At 38.7% G+C, this 25,164-nt stretch overlaps 1 protein-coding gene across 1 annotated transcript in view; it reads left to right on the top strand.

The window, feature by feature from the left end:
• LOC131438119 (myosin heavy chain, non-muscle-like) overlaps positions 1-24,672 on the top strand; it is a 153,236-nt gene extending 128,564 nt beyond the window's left edge. Inside the window, 8 exon segments of the mRNA XM_058607932.1 lie at positions 10,958-11,050; positions 11,126-13,865; positions 13,951-14,255; positions 14,548-14,902; positions 20,154-20,563; positions 20,626-21,687; positions 21,756-21,919; positions 23,495-24,672. Of these exon segments, the coding sequence (XP_058463915.1) occupies positions 10,958-11,050; positions 11,126-13,865; positions 13,951-14,255; positions 14,548-14,902; positions 20,154-20,563; positions 20,626-21,687; positions 21,756-21,919; positions 23,495-23,600 (5,235 nt within the window). The 3' untranslated portion in view covers positions 23,601-24,672.
• The last annotated feature ends 492 nt before the right edge of the window (positions 24,673-25,164 follow it).

The raw sequence follows: 25,164 nt of genomic DNA, 5'->3' as shown, positions 1-25,164 counted from the left end.
ATTTAAGAATGTGATTATTGTTTGGTTTAAGAAAAGAAGCTCTTGGCTTGTGAGGAAAGATAATTAATTGCGTTTTTGCTGCATTTGGTTTAATTTTCCATTTTGACAGATAATCACTGAAAATATTTAAACTTCTTTGTAGGCGACTGCAGATCACTCTTAGATTTCTACCTGTGGCTAACAGACTTGTGTCGTCACAGAATAGCGATTTCTGACAACCAACGGGTAGATTTGGAAGATCAGAAGTGAAAATATTATACAAGATTGGAGCTACGCTCGAACCCTGCGGAACACCGGCTCGTACGGGTAGCAATTCAGATTTACAATTCTGATAGCTAACCTGAAGAGTACGATCAGTTAAATAATTTTGAATCATTTTGATCAAATAAATAGGAAACTGGAAATCGGACATTTTTGCTATTAAACCTTTGTGCCAAACACTGTCGAATGCTTTTTCTATGTCTAGAAGAGCAACTCCAGTGGATAACCCAGAAGATTTATTTGATTTTAGCATGTTCGTTACTCTGACAAGCTGATGAGTAGTTGAATGTTCATGACGAAATCCAAACTGCTCTGGTAAAAAAATTGAATTCTCATTTATATGAGTCATCATTCTCAACAAGATAATTTTTTCAAAAAGTTTACTGATAGAAGAAAGTAAGCTAATTGGGCGATAACTTGATGTTTCTGCTGGGTTTTTATCAGGTTTTAGGATAGGAATTACTTTAGCGTTTTTCCATCTTTTTGGGAAGTAAGCTAATGAAAAACACTTGTTGAAAATTTTAACCAGGAGTCTCAAGGCAACATCGGGAAGATTTTTAATAAGAATATTAAAAATTCCATCATTACCAGGAGCCTTCATGTTTTTGAGTTTCCTAATAATTGATTTAATTTCATCAAAATTCGTCTCAATAATGTCATCGTGTGATAACACTTGGGTTGAAATATGATCATATTTCAGTGAGACTTCATTTTCAATAGGACTCACAACGTTTAAATTAAAATTGTGAACACTCTCGAACTGCTGAGCAAGTTTTTGAGCTTTTTCGCCATTTGTAAGAAGTATTTGATTTCCTTCCTTGAGAGCAGGAATTGGTTTCTGAGGTTTCTTAAGAACCTTAGAAAGTTTCCAGAAAGGTTTAGAATATGGTTTAATTTGTTCAACTTCTTTAGCGAAATTTTCATTTCGCAAAAGAGTAAATCTATGTTTAATTTCTTTTTGTAAATCCTTAACTATGTTTTTCATAGCAGGGTCACGAGAACGTTGATATTGTCGTCGACGAACATTCTTCAACCGAATGAGCAGTTGAAGATTGTCATCGATGATAGGAGAATTTAATTTAGTTTGAGCTTTGGGAACTGAAAGATTTCTAGCTTCGATAATATAATGATTCAAATTGTCAATTGCTGTGTCGATGTCCGCAGAATTTTCTAAAATAGTTTCATGATCCACATGATTTTCAATGTGAGATCTGTAATCCAACCAATTAGCTCTATGATAGTTGAAAATAGAACTAATTGGATTAATTATAGCTTCGTTGGAAAGTCTGAATGTTACTGGAAGATGATCTGAGTCAAAGTCAGCATGAGTAATCGGTTCACTACAAATGTGACTTTGATCTGTTAGAACCAGATCAATTGTAGACGGGTTTTTCACGGAAGAGAAACAAGTCGGTTTACTGGGATGAAGAACTGTGAAGTAACCAGCTGAGAGTTGATTATGAAGTATTTTACCATTACTGTTATTTTGACTACAATTCCACTGGACATGCTTAGCATTTAAGTCCCCTATTACGAAAAATTTCGATCGATATCTTGTAAGTTTTTGCAAATCGCCTTTAAAGAAATTTAATTGTTCGCCGGTGCATTGGAATGGCAAATATGCTCCAGCGATGAAATAAATTCCATGAATGGTTTCAACTTCGATTCCCAAGCTTTCAATAACTTTAGTATTGAAAGAAGGTAAAATTCGATGTTTAATTTGCCGTTGGACAAAAATGGCAACTCCACCACCCATTCCAGTAAACCTGTCAAATCGATGAGCCACATAATGTGGATTACTTTTCAATTTTACATTTGGTTTAAGAAAAGTTTCTGTCACAATGGCAATATGAATTTTGTGAACTTTGAGAAAATTATAAAATTCATCTTCACTCGATTTCAAAGATTAATTATTTAACATCACTGTTAAATTTTAAATTCATTATAATATTATTTGCAAATTTCCATCCGATTTGAAATGCTTCAAAAAGTGATGAAGTTGAATTCATTTGGATGATCATTTGAAAAAGTTGATCTTGTAGGTAGATCATTTTATTTTCAGTTATATCGCCTAAATCGACTTCATTTAAAGAAGCGAATGGCATTGAAGGAATATTTGTAGGTAGACTGCCATTAGAAGAAGATGATTTGGCCGGTCTACCTATTAATAAATTGTTTTCGTTAGAAGAAGAACTGCAAGGCGGTCCTGTGTTTTGATTATTTACATTAGAAGAAATAGGTGATAGATTTCTACCTAATATACCAGCATAACTGACATTAGAAGAAGATGATGACGAAGTCGATCTACCTGTCAATAAATTGTTTTCGTTAGAAGACGAATTGGCAGGCGTACCTGTTTTTTGTTTCGAAGAAATCAGTGCCGAATTAGGTGTGGCATTTGTAACGGTTTTCTGATTTTCAGGTATGTTCTGTAAATTTAAGGTCGTTGATTTGACTTGTTGTCGAAGCGAACGAGCGTTTAAAATTTTTTCCCTGACAGGACATTTCAAATAATTGGATTTATGATTTCCATTGCAATTTGAACATGAAAATTTATCAGTGGTTTCATTCGTTGGACAATCGTCTTTCGAATGCGATTTACCACAATTCAAACACCGTATATCCATATGACAATTTTTGGTTCCATGACCGAAGCCTTGGCAACGACGACATTGCGTTAAGTTTGCAATACGATTATGCCGTTTATAATGTTCCCAATGAATTTTAATGTGGGAAATGAAACGTACCTTTTCTAAAGTTTTCAAATTGTTTACATCACTTCGATTGAAGTGTATTAGGTAAAGTTCATGGGAAATTCCAGAGCGTGGTTTAGAAGTACCATTCGCTCTTTTTTTCATAAGTATTACTTGGGAAGGGGCAAAACCAAGCAATTCTTTTAGTTCATTTTTAATTTCATCAATACTTTGATCATTTGATAATCCTTTCAAGACAGCCTTGAAGGGTCTGTCTGATTTTATATCATATGAATAAAATTTATGAAGTTTCTCGGACAAATATCGAATAAGACGTTCGTAATCTTCCAATCCATCCACCAAGACTCGACATTCTCCTCTTCGTCCGATTTGAAATGAGACTTTTACTTCCGGGAGAAAAGTAGAAAGCTCAGTACGGAATGCTTTGAAGTCGGAAATCATCACCGTCACTGGTGGCATAGATTGATGTTTCTTCCCAGAACGACAAGCGTCCATTTTGGGAATTTTTGAAGAATTTTCTTCTATGTCGCTACAATCGGATTCAGGAAGAATCTCGTAAATATTGTTAGACGGCATAGAATCAACGGAAGGGAAATCCGTCCGTTGTCTTTTATTTTTACATTCAGATTCTATAAGATCGTGAATGTTATTAGAAAAATGTTGAATAACGGATTGTGATTTATTCCGTATTGAATTATTTTTAGCCTTAGGCTTGTTGCCTTTCCGGTTGGACGCAGGCATTTTTGAAATTAATGAAATTTTAAATTAAATTAACTAGGCTAAATTAGTCTTCGATTAGACTCCTAGCTAGCCTTAAAAAAGGCTGATTAATTTCTTAGTCACTCTAATATCACTCTTTGTATCACTTAGTCACTCTAATATCACTCTTTGTATCACTTAGTCACTTAGTTAGTGATTCAGGTAGCCTTGAAAAAGACTGAAGCCTTGAATCAATGAAACTCTAGGTAGCCAGAAAAAAATTCCAGGAGCCAAGAGCTATACGCGTGCGGTGCGAACGACTGTTCAACACCGACTGATTCAGCTGAGTCTTTATTCTGCCATTATAATGATCTCAGCTCTAGAGTTTGATCAGTTGAGATAAATAGACGCGGTTCTTTGGTTGGCCAGCTGCTTAGCTTTATTTTTCTCCGACAATTCATCGAAACGTAATTCTCCTTAATACGATTAAACGGCATAGGTTTCAATCACATATAGTTTCATCTGGAAAACTGATCTCATGAAAGCTTCAAACACCGTTTTACAGGAATTTTAAACGGATTTTTAAATTCCATGTCAAACAGCTAAGTTAATCCTATCTCATGCAAAAAAATTGAATTATGATTTTCAGTACAACTCCAACTCGAGGGTACTCTTGGTCTTTCTTTCGTCCGGCATTCATGTTACATGTCCAGCCAACCATCATCTTTCGAGTAATAATAGTCTTCCGATCACGTTTATATACTACTGCACCATTCTTTACTTTGTTTCTGAGTGTTGAGCTCAGGATCGTTTTCACGAACATGCCGAGCACCCGAAAACTCATCTTCCGTAAAATGTCTCATAGTCGTCGTATAGGACAACAGTGAATATCAACTGTGCAGTGCAAGTTTCGAACGTGTTTTTCTTTTTGAACGAATTTTCCGCTGGTTTCGAAGCTCATATAAACATTAATGGCTGCAACATGCCTTTTTATCTCACGGATAATATCGTTCTCGAATGTAACTTGTGTTCGAAATCTCTGACATTTTTCGTCTTCCCGTTGCCTGTAGATACACTACACGCAGTTTTCCTTATCCTGTACCACACAGTATAACTTCATTTCACATCTTCATGTACAATTTCCGCGATTGTACTATGGTCAACTGGTTTTGTTTATTATCAAGTTTTAGAGGAAAACAGCCATTGTATAAAACCGTTAAAGCTGTTTTCTCCGCTACTACTAAATGAACCTTCAAGAAAAAAAACATCAGTTTGTTTAGAAAAATGTTCCTAACAAACTGATATTTCTCTTTTGAATTTCCGCTCAACGACTGCGAAGAAAACTACTTTTGCGCTTTGCAACAATGGCTGTTTTTCTAAGATTGTAAATTGTCCCTTAAGCTCACCGGAGCGTTCGAGTCGCCGATGATGAGTTCCATGTTTTGTCCTAGATGGCTATTGTTTGTCGCTGAGCGTAAAATACACCCTTATGTTCATCTGGTCTTGTTTAGTGATGGAAGGGTACGATAACGATGCTGCAACTGAAGAGAAGACCTTTCATTTTCATCCTATCAATGGTTCACTAGGAAGGAGGCAGGATTGTTCTAAAAGTATTGAAAGTGTTTATTTCAACTGTTACTTACAGTTCAATACATAAGTAAACAGTGTGATCACCAGTGGCTCGTGACAAAAATAACAATAATATCAGATGTAACAGTTCATTGGCAATCACAATCTCCATTTTTGTTCGATAAGGTTTTCAGCGAAGTTTATTCGAAGAAAACGGTATACCTTCCGAATTACCCGATGCAGTGACTTTAAATTGCGAACAGGCTTTCCAGCAAGTTTGCTCTTCATGATGGCACAGATATTTTCGACAGGGTATTTGCGTCGTGATATTGTTGAAGGTAGCGACTCCTGTTTTACTCCTTCTAAGTGCGACTCATCTTGAAGTACCCAACTTTTGTTATCAGGCATCTTCTCGGTCAACTTCATAAGGCTTCGCTAGTAAAAATTCTACGTTAAAACTTCAATCAACCAAACTCCTGCACTGGGAAATACCCCGAAAATTTTGTTTTAACCGAAATTTTCATAGTGCGCTGAACGAAATCTGAACGAAATCCCAACCAGGAACGCTTAAGTTAAGCTCAAATTAAAAAAAAAATATATCTTTCGAAAAAACCGTTTTCTGTGCTAAGCAGAGGTTTCAGGGTTGTACAACAGTATTGCAGCTTGACTTCTTGTAAACGTCACTTGGTTGTGTTGAGGCTGACATACATTGCGTTCCTGGTAAGTTTAACCTTGATATCAGTAGTAAGCTTACTACTCCTTAATATCTGGGCTATCATTTTGTCGTGTATTTTGTATGTCGCTCTTGTTCTCCCACGTTCCGAGAAGACATCAATGTTTGTCGTCTCCTCGTACCTGTTCACTTACTTATTTGAAAAAACGACTGTTCTCTTTGATGTTTCGAATTTAATTTCGAAACACCAATCTAAATGAGAAACTGCATCGTAATCGACTGATCTCGCAAAAAAGGTCTCGGAATAGTTTCAATTCTAATATACAAAACGTTCCCTTGTTCTGACAGAAGAGTGATATTCAATTCCGATACATTCTCCCACGTTCAACAAAGATCTTACAATGTTCGTCATCGGATCTGTATTATTCCGGTTGACTGAACAAAATTCCATTGCACCGTGAAAATCTAAGCGACTTGCAGTTTCATGTTCTAAGTAACCTATTTCTCTTTACCTCGATTGTGCTGACTAGTTTTACTTACTTCGTTGTTCATATCTCAATGAATTTTTCAAAAGACCTTAGTCATCAGAACGATACCATTGCAGCCGGTAGAACAATTTAACGAGATATGTGATGTTTTACGGACGGATTGTCTAGTGTAAAATTTTCTAAAACGTATGCATTCAAATGATGTAGCACCTTAAAAGTTCCTATACAAAATTTGAACAGAATCGAATAATCAAAAATACCAACCATTTTTGAGAAATTGATTTTCAGGTTTTATTTTCAAAACAAACAAAAAAAAACAACTTTTTTATCACAGTATATACTTTCTCCATATAGTCCCAATAGTTACCTAAAACATTGCCAAAAACACCAAATCAATCTAACAAATCGTTTATGGGTAGGCCCAGATAAAATAATATAATATAGGGGAGAACGGGGCTAAAACGGGGACACTTTTTAGAAATCTTTTTAGAAATTGAAAAAAAAACATCAACTTAAACTGGGGTAAAACCCAAATCATCTCTACTGCGTCATCTCCAAGCGCGTTTACAAAGTTATTCTATGAATCGAAATAATAACAGGTTTATAAGATATTTAAACTGTCCGGTTTAACCACGTATCTGGTCTAGTCCCTGTCTTCCCTAATAATTTCTTGAGTTTCGGGGGGGCTTGAACCTCTAAAACCCCCCATGTATACGCACCTGTTTATGGGATATGGTGTTTCGAAAAGTTTCCAGAAATTTTTGCTGAGGCCCTTCTCAAAAGTAATGCAAAAGTTAAAATGGCAAAATTACGATGCAAATTGTCCTTTTCGGTCATGAAGAATACTTATGTAAAATTTGAGCCAAAATAAAAAAAAATACAAAACATCATCGACCTTCGATTTCATATGGGATAGATCAACTAATTAAGTTGACGTTTGTCATGGAGTGATGAATCGACACACGAAAAAGCATGATATAAAAACTAGTGAGCTACCTTCCAAAGCCGGGTGTCGTATGATCGTTCTATCTGAACGGTAAATGTTTTCTTCTCATCAGCGAGCGTTATATCGTGTGAGTGGTGTTGGGAAAATCATGATCAGAAGAAGTTCATTTCGTTATCACTCGTGACATAATCAGTTCAAGAGATTTTCTAAAAAAACTCACTTCCTAGATTTTCACCCATGAAATAAGCATCCACAAAACTCTGAACCGCGTTATTCATAAGTGATTTTTTGTGTTAGCGAAACATGATGACGAATTTTCACCCACAGAAATATCGCTAAAGAGAGTCTCCGACGATATTTCGATGCTGAATTTCTACTACGTTTAAGTTCGACACCGAATTAATATATTATAGTTTCATCAATAAAAAGATCTCTACTGAATGAATTCGCCACTGAGAAATAATGACTGCGATATTTTCGAAGCACGTAGGGTGGTCAATATGAACTACAATATAGTTTTCCACATTCCAAATAGTAATTATAGCGACGAAAGGCTGTTTTAATTCCAGCTGATTGATTACACTGCACTATTCAGATTAATTAATCCCAATAAAACGTAATTTAGCATGAATTTTATTTATAGAAATAACAGGAGGGCAGCATTGTGCATGTCTCAAACACACAGCAGACGCAGCGTTTGAATTGGCGTAGCGATAACCTGCGCTCCTGTTACTTCTACGTAAGACATTCACGCTAAATTGGTTAATATTTTTTAATCAGCCGCATAACATGCTTTGGGATTTTTTTTGTTATCTTTATAACCATTTTTAATCACAGCACTTGTTGCTTCTATTGAATTGAATTCTCGTTTATATGAGACATCATTCTCAACAAAATATTTTTTTCAAAAAGTTTCTTGATAGAAGAAAGTAAGCTAATTGGTCGATAACTTGATGTTTCTGCTGGGTTTTTATCAGGTTTGAGGATAGGAATTACTTTAGCGTTTTTCCATCTTTTTGGGAAGTAAGCTAATGAAAAACACTTGTTGAAAATTTTAACCAGAAGTCTCAAGGCAACATCGGGAAGATTTTTAATAAGAATATTATAAATTCCATCATTACCAGTAGCCTTCATGTTTTTAAGTTTCCTAATAATTAACTTAATTTCATCAAAATTCGTCTCAATAATGTCATTTTGTGATAACACTTGGGTTGAAATATGCTCATATTTCAGTGAGACTTCATTTTCAATAGGACTCACAACGTTCGAATTAAAATTGTGGACACTCTCGAACTGCTGAGTAAGTTTTTGAGCTTTTTCGCCATTTGTAAGAAGTATTTGATTTCCTTCCTTGAGAGTAGGAATTGGTTTCCTTAAGAATCTTAAAAAGTTTCCAGAAAGGTTCAGAATATGGTTTAATTTGTTCAACTTCTTTAGCGAAATTTTCATTTCGGAAAAGAGTAAATCTATGTTTAATTTCTTTTTGTAAATCCTTAACTATGTTTTTCATAGCATGATCACGAGAACGTTGATATTGTCTTCGACGAAACGAACATTCTTCAACTGAATGAGCAGTTGAAGATTATCATCGATGATAGGAGAATTTAATTTAGTTTGAGCTTTGGGAACTGAAAGATTTCTAGCTTCGATAATGTAATGATTCAAATTATCAATTGCTGTGTCGATGTCTGCAGAATTTTCTAAAATAGTTTCATGATCCACATGATTTTCAATGTGAGATATGTAATCCAACCAATTAGTTCTATGATAGTTGAATATAGAACTAATTGGATTAATTATAGCTTCGTTGGAAAGTCTGAATGTTACAGGAAGATGATCTGAGTCAAAGTCAGCATGTGTAATCGGTTCACTACAAATGTGATTTTGATCTTCTAGAACCAGATCAATTGTAGACGGGTTTTTCACGGAAGAGAAACAAGTCGGTTTACTGGGATGAAGAACTGTGAAGTAACCAGCTGAGAGTTGATTATGAAGTATTTTACCATTACTGTTATTTTGACTACAATTCCACTGGACATGCTTAGCATTTAAGTCCCCTATTATGAAAAATTTCGGTCGATATCTTGTGAGTTTTTGCAAATCGCCTTTAAAGAAATTGAATTGTTCGCCGGTGCATTGGAATGGCAAATATGCTCCAACGATGAAATAAATTCCATGAATGGTTTCAACTTCGATTCCCAAGCTTTCAATAACTTTAGTATTGAAAGAAGGTAAAATTCGATGTTTAATTTGCCGTTGGACAAAAATGGCAACTCCATCACCCATTCCAGTAAACCTGTCAAATCGATGAACCACATAATGTGGATTGCTTTTCAATTTGACATTTGGTTTAAGAAAAGTTATGAATTATGGCAATATGAATTTTGTGAACTTTGAGAAAATTATAAAACTCATCTTCACTCGATTTTAAAGATCGAGCATTCCAATTTAAAATATTCAAATAATTTTTTAACATCACTGTTCAATTTTAAATTCATTATAATATTATTCGCAAATTGCCATCCGATTTGAAATGCTTCAAAAAGTGATGAAGTCGAATTCATTCGGATGATCATTTGAAAAAGTTGATCTTGTAAGTAGATCATATTATTTTCAGTTATATCGCCTAAATCGACTTCGTTCAAAGAAGCGAATGGCATTGAAGAAATAATCTGCGAATTTATTCATCATGTATTCTGCAAAGGGTTGAAAATTCATTTTCTATGAAAAATCATTTTCCAAGAATCTTCTGCTTGAGAATTATATCAGATATATTTAATGTGCGAACTTTTTTCTCAAACATCATCGAAGAGAATGCTCGTTTTTGAACTTTTCACAACTGAATTTTTGCCATGTGAAATCAATTCCAGTGATTGCAAACGCGATTGCAATAAATGATTTTTTGATGGATGATTTTTTTGTCTGAAAATCACTTGTGAAAAATATCAATCGCGATTTTTAAAACTTTGATTTTTCTCAACTCTACTGCACGGTAATGACGCTATGGTTGAAGGAAGGATCTTTAATGTTCATTTATTTTATCGTTGATCGCCTGCTATCAATATTATGAATCCCGTAGTAGAGTAGGAGCGGAGACTCCTTTGATGTGTCACATAGGTCGAAAGGTTATGCCGTATTCAAGTGTCGTAAATTGTCAAATATTTTCAAGGAAGATATGTTTTGGGAACTCGGAAATTTTACCATAGTGTTCAAAACATTCGTTCGTTACTTTTTTTTTTAATTTTTCAAAAACATGTTTTGAATCTTCACTTTCATCATATGAACATTGGGTCTCACAATTATATAAAATAGCACTTTTAACCACAGTCTCAATCGAATTGAAAAAAAAACAAAATTGTACAATGTTGCATGCCAATTAACTAGCACACTATTAGATAATGGAAAAAAATATATTAAATTCTTATTAACACCGTGGCTTGTGGTTAAAAGCTTTTCCAGCACAAACTACATCTACAGTTTATTTTCTATCATCTGCATCTGAATGAATTGGATAAAAGTTGTACACTTTGTTGTTGCAATCGATATACCGGTATTCTCCAGCACATAACTAACGATTTCGTTCTTTCAATCCGTTCGGATTGCGCAGGGTGAACTGGAACAGCAACTTCTGCAAGCGAATCCAATACTGGAAGCATTCGGTAATGCCAAAACGGTGAAAAACGACAATTCGTCAAGATTTGTAAGTAGTGCTATGCGGCGTTTCTCCGTGTATGTTTCCCCATTACTAACATCTGTCTGTCTGTCACTTTCGCAGGGAAAATTCATTCGAATAAACTTCGACGCTTCTGGTTTTATCTCCGGTGCCAACATAGAGACCTACCTGCTAGAGAAGTCCCGTGCCATTCGCCAAGCGAAAGATGAACGTACATTCCACATATTCTACCAGCTGCTTGCCGGTGCATCGCCCGAGCAGCGGGATAAATTTATCCTGGATGACATGAAAACGTATCCGTTCCTGTCGTACGGAGGCCTACCGGTGCCCGGAGTGGATGACCATACCGAGTTCCAGGCTACGGTTAAAAGTATGCATATCATGGGCATGACCGAGGAGGATTTCAATTCGATCTTCCGTATCGTGAGTGCCGTCCTGCTGTTTGGCTCGATGAAGTTCAAACAGGAGCGTAGCTCGGATCAAGCCACACTGCCGGACAACACGGTCGCACAAAAAATTGCACACCTGCTGGGACTGAGTGTGACAGATATGACCAAGGCCTTCCTAACGCCCCGCATCAAGGTGGGCAGAGATTTCGTCACCAAGGCACAAACGAAGGAACAGGTGGAATTTGCCGTCGAAGCCATTGCCAAGGCGTGCTACGAGAAAATGTTCAAGTGGCTGGTGAACCGAATCAATCGGTCGCTTGATCGGACGAAGCGGCAGGGTGCCTCTTTCATCGGCATTCTCGATATGGCGGGTTTCGAAATTTTCGACCTGAACTCGTTCGAGCAGTTGTGTATCAATTACACAAACGAAAAGTTGCAGCAGCTGTTCAACCACACGATGTTCATTCTGGAACAGGAAGAGTATCAGCGGGAAGGTATTGAATGGAAGTTTATCGATTTTGGGTTGGATCTGCAGCCAACGATCGATTTGATCGACAAACCGGGCGGTATTATGGCTTTGCTGGACGAAGAATGTTGGTTCCCGAAGGCAACCGACAAAACTTTCGTGGAAAAACTGGCCACGGCTCACACGATGCATCCCAAATTCATGAAGACCGATTTCCGTGGAGTTGCGGATTTCGCTGTGGTTCATTACGCCGGCAAAGTCGATTATTCCGCAACCAAATGGTTAATGAAGAACATGGATCCGTTGAACGAGAACATCGTGTCGCTGCTGCAAGCGTCACAGGATCCGTTCGTGTGTCAAATTTGGAAGGATGCCGAAATTGTCGGTATGGCTCAACAGGCTCTGACCGATACACAGTTTGGTGCTCGCACTCGAAAGGGTATGTTCCGAACCGTGTCCCATCTCTACAAGGAACAGCTGGCCAAACTGATGGATACCCTTCGTAACACTAATCCAAACTTCGTCCGGTGCATAATTCCGAATCACGAGAAACGTGCTGGTAAAATTGATGCTCCTCTGGTACTGGATCAGCTGCGTTGCAACGGTGTCCTCGAGGGTATTCGCATCTGTCGACAGGGCTTCCCCAATCGTATTCCCTTCCAGGAATTCCGCCAACGCTACGAACTGCTCACTCCGAACGTTATCCCGAAAGGTTTCATGGACGGTAAGAGGGCCTGCGAGCAGATGATCAAAGCCCTCGAACTGGACAACAATCTGTATCGAATCGGGCAGTCGAAGATATTCTTCCGTGCCGGAGTGTTGGCTCACCTTGAAGAGGAACGCGATTACAAGATCACCGATCTGATTGTCAATTTCCAAGCCTATTGCCGAGGGTTCCTTGCTCGTCGCAATTACCAGAAACGTCTCCAGCAGTTGAATGCTATCAGAATTATCCAACGAAACTGTGCTGCTTATCTGAAACTACGCAACTGGCAGTGGTGGAGATTGTATACGAAAGTCAAACCTTTGCTTGAGGTTACCAAACAGGAAGAGAAGCTGGTCCAGAAAGAGGATGAACTGCGGCAGATCCGCGATAAGTTGGATAATCTGTCCAAGAGCTCCCAGGAGTATGAGAAAAAGTTCCAGCAAGCGATAGAGGAAAAAACACATCTGGCTGAGCAATTGCAGGCCGAAATAGAACTGTGTGCCGAAGCTGAGGAGGGTCGTGCTCGGTTGGCTGCCCGCAAACAAGAACTAGAAGAGCTTATGCAAGACCTCGAAGCCCGAATCGAAGAAGAGGAAGAACGTGTAAATGCCTTAACCAGCGAGAAAAAGAAACTTCAGATCAACATTCAAGATTTGGAGGAACAACTCGAGGAGGAGGAAGCTGCTCGACAGAAAATACAGCTCGAAAAAGTCCAGCTGGATGGCAAGCTCAAAAAGATGGAAGAAGACATCGCCCTAACCGAAGATCAGAACCAGAAGCTTCTCAAAGAGAAGAAAATTCTGGAAGAACGTGCCAACGATTTGTCTCAAACTCTTGCCGAAGAGGAGGAGAAAGCCAAACATCTTGCCAAACTGAAAGCTAAGCATGAATCCACCATTGCGGAACTGGAGGAACGTCTGCTGAAGGATCATCAGCAGCGTCAGGAATCGGATCGATCGAAACGAAAGATCGAAACCGAAGTTGCCGATCTGAAAGAACAGATAAACGAGCGCGGCATGCAGATCGAGGAAATGCGTCAGCAGCTTTTCAAACGGGAAGAGGAACTGGCCCAGACATTGGTTCGAGTTGACGAAGAATCGGCCTCCAAAGCCGCAGCCCAGAAGGTACAGCGTGAGTTGGAATCACAACTGACGGAAATCCAGGAGGATCTGGAAGCCGAGAAGCTGGCCCGGTCCAAGGCAGAAAAGCAGAAGCGTGACCTGAATGAGGAACTGGAAGCACTCAAGAACGAGTTACTCGACTCATTGGATACTACCGCCGGTGAGTAGCTTTCTTTCTAATCTGATATCTTGCAATACAATATACTGTAATCATTAATTTTTATTTCTAACCCAATCGCCAACAGCTCAGCAAGAATTGCGCTCCAAGCGTGAACAGGAAGTGGCTACACTGAAGAAAACCCTGGAGGATGAAGCTGTCAATCACGAGGGTCTAATGTCGGAAACGCGCCACAAACATGCTCAAGAATTGGCCTCCATCAACGAGCAGTTGGAAAATTTGAAAAAACTGAAAGGAAATCTGGAAAAGGCCAAGCAGACACTGGAGGCCGAGAATGCCGACTTGGCTACGGATTTGCGAAACGTCAACCAGTCCCGCCAGGAGAACGATCGTCGCCGGAAGCAGGCTGAAACGCAAGTGGCAGAATTACAGGTGGGATGTGACTAGTATTTAAATTATGCTTTTTTCTTGTGTATTTTTTATGGTAACACTTTACACGTCCAGTTTAATTTGATTCGTTTTTTTATGAGTATCACCTTATTTTTCGCATGCACTCGAATGGTTCCTTTCGTATTTTTCGTAAATTTTAATTTATGGGTTTATTATACCCACACAAGCACAGGACCAAGTTGAGTATTTACATGTACTGTTTCGGTTCCGAATGCATCTGTTGGTGGCGCGCAGTCATTTGATGGTTGGACTAATCTTTGTCTTCTTCCAAAAGGTTAAACTTGTTGAGGTCGAACGAGCTCGTTTGGAACTGCAGGATAAAGTAAGCAAACTACAACAGGAATCGGAAAGCATCACCCAGCAGCTGGACGAAGCCGAACTTAAGGCATCAGCTGCCATCAAGAGTGCCAGCAATATGGAAAGCCAGCTAACAGAAGCGCAACAGTTGTTGGAAGAAGAAACCCGTCAGAAGTTGGCTCTCAGCTCAAAGCTACGGCAACTGGAGAGCGAGAAGGAAGCTCTACAGGAACAACTGGAAGAGGACGAGGAAGCGAAGAAAAATTACGAGAAAAAGTTGGTCGAACTGAACTTTACCATTCAGGATATGAAGAAACGATCGGAGGAAGAGTGTAAGTATGAATATTGGGGTAGCAAAAAAAGAATTTCACAAACCGAACACTCTCGTTTCCTTAATGCGGTGTCGCTCAGATCAACCACTGCATTAGTCAAATGATTTGCTAGATTTTACGTATGTCTCAGATGGTGGTTATGCCAAATGACAAAGGGCGAAATGACCAGACACCGTAATGCATATTCTTCTAACCAATCCGAATGCTTCTCGAATCGGTTACGCTTTCGTTGAGGTTCTTTGTAATTTTTATTGAATTCTTTCCAAAAATTTTCATGACGAGACCATGGAAAACCGGCAATTAATGATATTCATTTGCAGAATTTTTTTAGTGGTTGTTTTCGTTTCGGTGTATTTGTATTTTTTTAAGTTTGTTTGAAACGAAACTCATACTGCGGACGGTGCAAAAAATAAATCCGTTCCGCGACAGAACTGCTCACAGTGCCGATTGATTCAATACTAAAGCAATTTTCAAAGGGTTTTCTATTTACGTGATTTGGTTTGCAACTTTTTGACCAATATGCGGTTCTGATGGACTAGAAATATGGCAACACAGTGGCGTCTCGTGACAAATCTGCTTATGTGGTATGAAATCATATGTAACAGTTCGTTGTAAGTGAAAATTAAAGATTGACAAATGGATATTCGCTTGTGTTTTTCAATACAATGAAATAAGTAGAGGAAGGTGTTCGGTTGCCGGCACCCCACCGTAACTTTTGACAGAAAGCAGATAGCGTCAATCCGACAAATGTCATGTGTGTGTAATAGCAGAACGTTCTTTTTGTGCCGAATTGCGAGGCAAACAGTCGCTTGTACTTTTTTAGTATCATGAATTGAAGAGCATCAATCGGAAAGGTGATTGGACTAAATATTTATGAGGTGAAATAGATCTAAACCGGCCAAATTAATACCAAAGGCGCCACCATCCAAACATTTGACCAAGAGAGCCAAGGCGAAGTCACAATCAGACAATGAAGACTTTTGTCAAAAACGCTTCCAAAAAGAATAAATTCTGTTTTTTTCGTTGAATAGCTGCAGTCTTCACTTATATTTTTTTTCATTTTAAGCGAAATTTCTTGGGATGCCGGTAACCGAACACCTTCTTTAAAATGGCCAAAATTTATCGTTTTACTAAATTTAGAACAATTTTTTTTCAATCAAATGAAACAACTTAGTTTTTTAATCAGTTGTTGGCCAGAGACTTTAGCTTTCCATTGATGTATAGATGTCTGCATAATGTGCACTAAGTTAGAAGTTATGAGCTAAAAAGAAAAGGGTGCCGGTAACCGAACACTCTCCCTTACTTTTGGATAGGAAGTTTTTATTGAACTTATTTCGTATCATCGATGCAATAGAAGAATTCGGTGCTTTGTATGGCGAGTAAACTTTACTAAAAAATCGAGAAAATTCCACCAATCAAACTGCTTTGACGTTGCAACTGAGACAGCAATTTGTTTTCAACTGCCATAAGCATAAGCCACTGAAGCCTCTCCTGAATGTGTGCATACAAGTTCTCACAGAGCCAAACGTGACAGAGAAAACAACAAATCTTAGAGCTGAGTTGAGTAATTCCTTCTATTCTTGAATCTTTGCAGTAACTCTTGAACAATTTGAAATTTTAAGTTGGATGTATATGAGATTAGTGTAAATACACGCAATTTCGGCGCACAAGACAAAGTTCTCGAGTTCAGAGCGCCTTGTTTTGAACTACGGCAAAGCGATATAAAGAGATCGTTTTGCTTTCCTTTACCAGAAACACAAATAGCTTTGGGTGAATTTGTGCATATTATGCTGTGAAGTCGCTCATTATTTAACATTCGGTACCTAAAATCCTACAAAATAATTGATATCGGACTCGAAAGATCACAATGCTACTCAGAACTCATTTCTGGTTTTCCGAAGAGCCGTATTGTAGAAGTTTCTCCGATATTAAACACTGTGAGGAGCATTTTTCTCGAATGTAAAACAATTGAATGTAGGTTCTATTTTGCAATAGTTTGGTGCGCCAAACTGATTATTTTCACTACCGATTTGAGCACTTCAAATGAAAGTTCTTTTGTAAACATTTATAGCCCTTAGAAGGGCTGATCTGAGGAATTTTCTTTGACGTTGTGCACTATTTGGTAAATGCGAAGGTCCAGCAGTTGATATAATTGCCCTTGTTTGAAGCAAAACTCAAACTACGAACGGTTCACAAAATAAATCTCGTCATAATTTGTTCATGCACTAGAAACGAGCACTGCGCGAACTACGACCGACGTACAAAAGCAACATGCAAAATGCCGATTTGCTAAAACCAACAGAATAAAATATTTTAATTCTTTGCGAAAAATGGTGGACACTCTGAAAAGAATCGATTAATTAAGTCACTTCGATGCTCCACAATATTCATGTAATTTCTCTCCAATATACAACGCAGGAATAGCTGCATATTCCTCCTTTGTTAGAATCTGAAATCTGGAACTGAATCCTGGATTCTGGAACAGGATTCTGTATCTGGAATTGAATTCTAAATCTGGAACTATATTCAACAGCTAAATTCTAGATACTGTAACTGAATTCTGGGACTGAGCTCTGGACCTGAACCAACCGAAAGGAGATGCATAAGATGCACTTGCTTTACTTCCTGCTCAGTCAACTGCGCAGACTAGAATGAACGAAATATATCAAAGGTTAACTCTTCATACCTACTCAGTAACATAGGTAACGCAGAAATTAAGGCTGTTCGCGACAAAATCTGGTCAGATTAAATTTAGAATAAAACAAATTTACTGTTAGTTCAATCCAAGATGCATTTTTCATTCATTAAATTGTGCATTATTAGTCATCCTAAAACTAATTACAGTTACTTAATTTGGCTGCATGAAGAAACTACGACCTTTTGAGTTAACTCCAGCTATTGAGGTCTGTGCGAATTCTTTTGCAACGATTTAGCTGCTTTTGTCCAAGACTTTAGAAATTTTACTATAGTTGTAGCTTGTTGTACATATTGAGAGAATTTTCTCTTCACGATAACCCAATACCGTTCGATATAGGTCGCAACTTCGGGCAGTTAGATGGATTCGCCTTCTTTCGTTGAAACATGTACTCCATTCGCTTTATACAGCTTTGGAGTAATGACAAGATGTAAAATCAAGCCAGAATAGCAAGAGGCGTCATAGCTGCGAAGAAATGGTAAAAATTGCTCCTTTTCACGGTATATTTCCTTGTTTATTGTTCCGATTGGCTTTCTCGACAACAGCAGCATATAGCCTGCCAAACCGAATATTTTTGGAAATCTTGGTCTTTATCTTCGTCATGAAATGTTCCTTTTCGCCGTTCCGTTGCATGGCAATGCAAGGACATTCCAAGAAAGCTGCTTAAAGTCTTCCAGCACATAAGTTTTATTATCCATTATTCGCGATACAACTTGCGAGCTCGAATTTCAGCCGTCACATTCTGTTTATCATTACGAATAGGTGCAGTTTTTACTTTGAATGATTTCATATCATGGGTGCTTGAAAGTATGCACGAAAGTTGGAGATATTTTTATTTCCTAGCCACAATACGTACCGAAAGATCTGGTCTCTTCTGCAATATTTGCTTCTTCTTCTTCTTCGCGTTCTTTTGGTGGCTCCTCTGGATCTCCGTATTTTTCCGTTTTCCGTCTTCCTGGCTATTGTCAAACGTGTATCGAAAGATTTAAGAACGTTGTGAATAGTGTTTGCAGACAAACCAAGCTCTTTTGCAAGTTTTCTTACTGGGAGATCCGAATTTTCATTGCGACCGCACACAATTACTTTACTCACTTGCTCTTCTTTGGACGCAATCTTCGATCTAAAAGCTTGTAGTATCACCAAAAATCGATTTTACATAATGAACAGACATACATTCATCAGTCTGCCAAATATTTCACGTACGGACTGAATTTGAAAAGCATTTTTTTTTTGGATTTTAGTACATTTATTATCGCCTTAAAAATAGGCTCCTTTTGAATTAATACAGGCATTCCAGCGGTCAATCCAATTTTTCATACACTTGCCATAGGCCTCGGCAGGGATGGCCCTCAGTTACTACAGCGAATTACTTTGTATGTCCTCGATCGAATCATGGCGCGTTCTCCGGAGTGGATATTTTAGTTTTGGAAATAGGAAAAGGTCACAGGGGGCCAAATCTGGCGAATACGGTGGCTGAGCGATGTCTTTCGTTTCGTGTTTGGCCAAAAATTCAGTTCTTTCGGTACGAGCTTGGCATCATCGCGTTTCATACCCAAAACATTAACCAAAATGTGCTGAAGCGATCCATAAGAGATGCCAAAGTCATCTGCTATCTCTCTAATGCTAACACGACGATTATCAAGCACAATTTCCTTCACTTTTTTTATGCTATCGTTGTTCACAGAAATGGACGAGCGAACAGCAAGAGGTAATTTTTTTGACCTAAATTCCAAGCAAACTCATTGTTCATTTTCTTCCATAGTAAAAATAGCCAGACAAAATTTTCGTGTCGTAAACAAACAGCTGCCAAACACACATTTATTGACATATCCCGCTCCAACTGTCAAATATTGTACCAACCTAGAAAAAAAACTACCGATGGGGTTTACGCGCGCGGTTATAATCGACCATTTCGGGTCAATGTTGATCAGAAGGTATTTCCAGAGATCTACGTATTCAGGGGCGTCCAGATTTTGTCACGAACAAGCCCTTTTACTACCTCAAAACCGTCGTCGCATCGATTGGATACCATACATTTTAGAAAACACTAATTTTCAATTTTCGTGGTTATGTCATACAACTGAAATATCAAAATTTTATCATAAATTGCTGATCATCTTTCCGATGACATGCAGCGAAAATTATTTTGATACGTTAAACACAACAGGAGATATTTACAATCAAAAACTAATCACTGTCCCTGAGCGTAAATTTTGAAAAGACGTCAAAATCGATTCTCTGGGGCTTCAAAAAAACTCCTTTTGTATCTAGAAAATATCACCACCGATTTTAAGCACGTTTTCGGAAATAGCGATTTTCTAATATCGGATATCGGAAAATTTTGACCGCCGTTCGGGTCGCCTTCCTATGGTCCGATTTGGTTTAACTTTTGCATAGGAACTTTTTTTTTCGAGTTGCTGAAGCATTCGAAAGCTATCGGTTTGTGAAATTCGATGGTCACTTTTTTCCCTTTCAACCGATTGGCACCCGAATGGATGTGCTCCGATTGTATGTAGATTAAACAGGATAATTTCTTTCTTTTTTTTCTCAAAATAGCCGACTTTGCCAAGGAACTCGAAGAATCTAAGAAAAAGATGAACAAGGACCTCGAGACGCTGCAGCGCCAAATCCAAGAACTGCAGGCTGCCAACGACCGGTTGGACAAAAGCAAAAAGAAGATCCAAAGCGAACTGGAAGATGCCACCATCGAGCTCGAGACACAACGCACCAAGGTACTGGATCTGGAGAAAAAGCAAAAGAATTTCGACAAAGTGCTGGCCGAAGAGAAGGCCGTCAGCGAACAGCACGCACAGGAACGGGATGCTGCAGAGCGGGAAGCTCGCGAAAAGGAAACAAAGGTTCTGTCGTTAACTCGCGAACTGGACGAAGCGTACGAGAAGATCGACGATCTGGAAACTAAACGGAAAGCACTGCAGAACGAACTGGATGAGTTGGCTAACACACAGGTTGGTGATTGTCTAATTGGCAAATGAATATTTTTTTACTGATCCACGATTCACCTTTATAGGGTACAGCTGACAAGAACGTTCACGAGCTGGAGAAGGCCAAGCGTGCACTGGAGAGTCAGCTGGCTGAACTGAAGGCACAAAACGAGGAACTAGAGGACGACCTGCAACTCACGGAGGATGCCAAGTTGCGATTGGAAGTTAACATGCAAGCCCTGCGTGCGCAGTTTGAGCGAGATGTACAGGCCAAGGAAGAACAATCCGAGGAGAAACGAAGAGGTTTGGTAAAGGCACTGCGAGATCTGGAGGCAGAGCTGGACGAGGAACGCAAACAACGAGCAGCTGCCGGTGCGGCTAAGAAGAAGCTTGAGGGCGACCTTAAAGACATCGAAGCGACACTGGAGATGAACAACAAAATAAAGGAAGATGCTCTCAAGCAGGCCAAGAAACTGCAGGCTCAAGTGAAGGATGCCATTCGGGACGCCGAGGAAGCTAAGGCTGCTAAGGAGGAATTAGCGGCCGTTAGTAAGGAATCCGAACGCAAAGTGAAAGCTTTGGAAGCGGAGGTTATGCAACTGTCGGAAGACTTTGCTAGTTCGGAACGTGCCAGAAGAGCAGCTGAGGCGGAACGCGATGAGTTGCTAGAGGAAATAAATTCAAACTCGAGCAAGGGCTCTCTGATGATCGACGAGAAGCGCCGACTGGAACTGCGAATCGCTGGCTTAGAAGAGGAGCTTGAAGACGAACAATCTCAGAACGAAGTGCACGTAGATCGACTCCGCAAGGCTCAGCTACAAATTGAACAACTTTCCACCGAGCTGCAGGCCGAAAAGTCCAACTCACAGAAGTACGAGAACGTTAAAACTGGTCTCGAACGCCAGAACAAGGAACTGAGAGCCAAACTGTCCGAGCTGGAAACCGCCCAACGCACCAAGGTGAAAGCAGCCATGGCCAGCCTGGAAGCCAAAATCGTCAACCTGGAAGAGCAACTCGAGAATGAAGCCAAGGAACGACTAACGGTACAAAAGTCCAATCGTAAACTGGAAAAGAGAATCAAGGAGCTTACGATGAACATCGAAGACGAGCGACGACATGCCGATCAATACAAAGAACAGATCGAAAAGGTGGCAAACAATTGCAGGCTTCTCATCAAGGATTCTTTAAATAAATTGTTTTTTTTTTTGTTTAACAGATGAACAATCGCATGAAGATTCTGAAGCGAAACCTGGATGAGGCAGAGGAAGAAATCCAGAAAGAAAAGACTCAGAAACGCAAGGCGCTACGGGACTACGAGGATATGATCGAAAGTCACGATGCGCTCTCGCGTGAGGTGAATTCGCTCAAAACAAAGATCAGGTGAGTTGGAGTACGCCCATCCAATCAGTTCCGACCAATCTCCTAGCGAGAATTTAATACATTCTCTTATCCATCTTGCCAACTCTACAGTTCACGAAAAGACTGAAATTGTCCTCAACCTTCGCCTCGGCGGAGAAAATCAACAAAACGGCAGATCAGTATCATCCCCTAGAATCCCCTTCAGCAAGTCGTTTATATCCTGTCCGTTTGTTTGATCCCTTAGTGTATGATAGTGTGATAGAAGTGCTCTCGTGGCTGTTCAATATACATTTCAAGTCTCGAACGTGGCGCTTTGTGTTCAAGTTTTGCCAGTGACAAAGGTAATCGCTTATCCTATGCGCAGGTCTTTATTCTAGGGATAATTAATGCATTGTTTGTTGTTTGAACACGTAAAAAAAAGGTTTTTCTCCTTAACCCTGACCCTGTTTGATGAAGTTGACCAAGGAAGGACGATGCACGATAGTGTGTACCTTGTAACCATTGTTTACCAAAAACTCTGCATGTTTACGGCGCGTTAAGTTTGGTGTTTCATTCTAACCCCTATTTGATACTTAGGTTTAATTTCCTGTTTCAGAATAGAATACTTCTAACGTTTCAACATCGGGACTCTTCTGAAAGTATACATATACATATACAATATACAATTTATACAATCGTCAATCTGTAGTCCGCGTATCTCGGGGATCCGGATAACGATTTGATGCTAGTAATATTGTGTTATTGATCGCACATTTAAACGATTTTTAGAGCAGCTTTCGGGATTACTATTTTGAATAAGTTGACGACTTCATTAATGATATGTTCACGTTTCGTCTTTGACTCATCAGTGCATAGCAGTTCAAATTGAACTGCTTTATGCAAAACTCGGCAGTTCAATTTTAACCGCTAAGCAGGCGTAAAGTTTCTGCTATTTACAGAACACTTTTTTTCTTTGCAAAAAAAACTTAAACATATCAAAATCTGTTATGTGCCCTAGCACAAAATTTGGCTAACCCCTGAATGACTTTATTAAACTAGAAAGCCTGTTCACAGGAGGCTGCTATCGATCCGTGCTCTCGAATTGCAATTTGACATACAATTAGTTTATTCTAGAAACCAGTACAGTTATTAATCATAGAATTAACGAAACCGAAACTAAGTCTCATTTTTCACCATATTCAAAGTTTTTCATTTTAAATTCAAGCTTTCAAATTGAGGTTTAATAATGTTTTATCGAGCCGATGTGAATATTAGAGTTCGTTTTTGAGTGAATGAACTTTGAACTGTCAGCGACTTATAGTTGTGTAGCATTTGTCAAGTACACAATAAAATTATTCGTCCAGTTCTGCGATTAAAAGAGGCTTTACTGCAACGTTTACTGAACCTGTTCATCCCGAACACGGGATTCTCAGATAGTTTGGAATTAACAAGCAAATACTCTTTAGTGTTGTAATAACCCTCCCTGCGTTAATGCGTGTGCTCTTGAACTACCTAATTTCCTAACTGCACACTACACAGTAGCTATAAAATACCCTTGCTAAACGGCAATACCTTTCGTTTTTTTTTCTATTCTCTCTCTACATCCAAACGTGACAGGCGCGGTGGCATCGGGGTAAGTTCGTCTCGCTTAACTACTCCAAAGCGCGAGAACGATTCCATTGTTCAGGATGAGTCGCTCGATGGCGAAGACAACAGTAACTGACCGAAGATCACGTCTTCCAAATATCTTTCCAACTATTACTGAACAGTTGGAAGGAGTGGGTGGTGTCATCCAGCAGCAGCAGCAGCGGCAGCAACAACAACAGCAAAACCCGCTATATTGAGCAATTGAGAACGAGTGTCATTTTTATTGGAAAATAAAAACAAGATAAAACAAACCTTAGCTGGATGTATGTATGAGTGGAAGTTTATGATGCAGGAAAAAAAAATCTTTGTTGTATTAAACTATTTCGTAAACAGTACGAGGGAAATGAAAACCAATGTTTTTCCCTACATTTGCATGTATTTAGGAGAGCAAGATATGAAATAGCAATGGGAGAATTTAAAAAAAACCCAACCAGTCGGAAGGAAGCAGCGAAGTCGTTTTCTAGCGAGTAAGTGATGAACATTTTCCTAAATCAAAAAAGTACATAATGAAGGCAAAATAAATCAACATTTATGAGAAAAAAAACAAAACAATTACCATTTCACAGACTAATAATTTACCGAGTATATCAAACATACAAAATTTTGCATTAGTAACCGAAAATCTGAAGAAGAAATTGGAGCGAACGCAGGGTTTCGCCAGCACAGGTAGGACGCGAAAATAAACACAGTTTTAGTAAAGTAGAATGGAAGCAGGATGTTTTTATACTATCGAAGCAAAAGAAAAAAAAAATATTCATAACAATTGAACCGCGAAGCATTTAGATACGTTTATATATGTTACGAAAATTTATTGTTTTTAATTATTATTAAAATAACTAACTTCATTCTTCACTTATTGTCGTAAGCTTAAGTTTCGCCCTCTGTTCCCCGCTCTTTTTTTATATATGGACAAAATGCACTTACTTTAAACACACAAAGCATTAGGATCACGAGACAAGAGAAGATAATAATTCCATTTTTTAGCACCTTTGGAGTAATGAACTAAGTAAAATGAAACGTGAAACATCTGTAGCTGCCTAAGTGAAGTTCGCTTTTTATTATAAAATATTAATTAACAAGAAGAAAAGTCTCTAGTTAAAACTGAAGGAACCGTTGAATAAATAATTAAAAATATTGCAAATAAAAAATCTCACAATTATTATCACTAGAGGTTACTTGATGACATAGTCCTGTATGGTAAAACATTGTATGTATGTATAAATGTATGGCAGACATTCTAGTGACCGACTGCCTCACCGCTGACAGATATACAACTCAAACGATACAACCGTATCCACCAGGATTTTTCCACATTGAAATCTTTGACATTTTCAGCGAAGGTGAGAAGATGAAAACGCTCGGCTAACTTAGATACAGGCGACTTTGATTTGTCAAATTGGATTTGACAACCGTCACTGAATCAATTTTGGTAGCCGTCTGGTGGCCATGGCTACCCAGGTAACCAAAACGCTATGTGTTGGAGACGTGACCATCCCTACAACCCAATAGTAATTGCTGGGCTCACTGGTGGCAGCCCGACTGTCACTCAGTTGATGCACCGACCAGCATCCGGTCTATGTGTCAGAATCAGAATGTAATATGTAGAAGAATAAGTAACACGCGTTTTTATCTCTAACTGT

The sequence above is a fragment of the Malaya genurostris genome, chromosome 3, assembly GCF_030247185.1.
Source record: "Malaya genurostris strain Urasoe2022 chromosome 3, Malgen_1.1, whole genome shotgun sequence".
Classification (NCBI taxonomy): Eukaryota; Metazoa; Arthropoda; class Insecta; order Diptera; family Culicidae; genus Malaya; species Malaya genurostris.
Note: the sequence above shows the minus strand (reverse complement) of the source record. Positions and strands in the feature narration are given on the sequence as shown.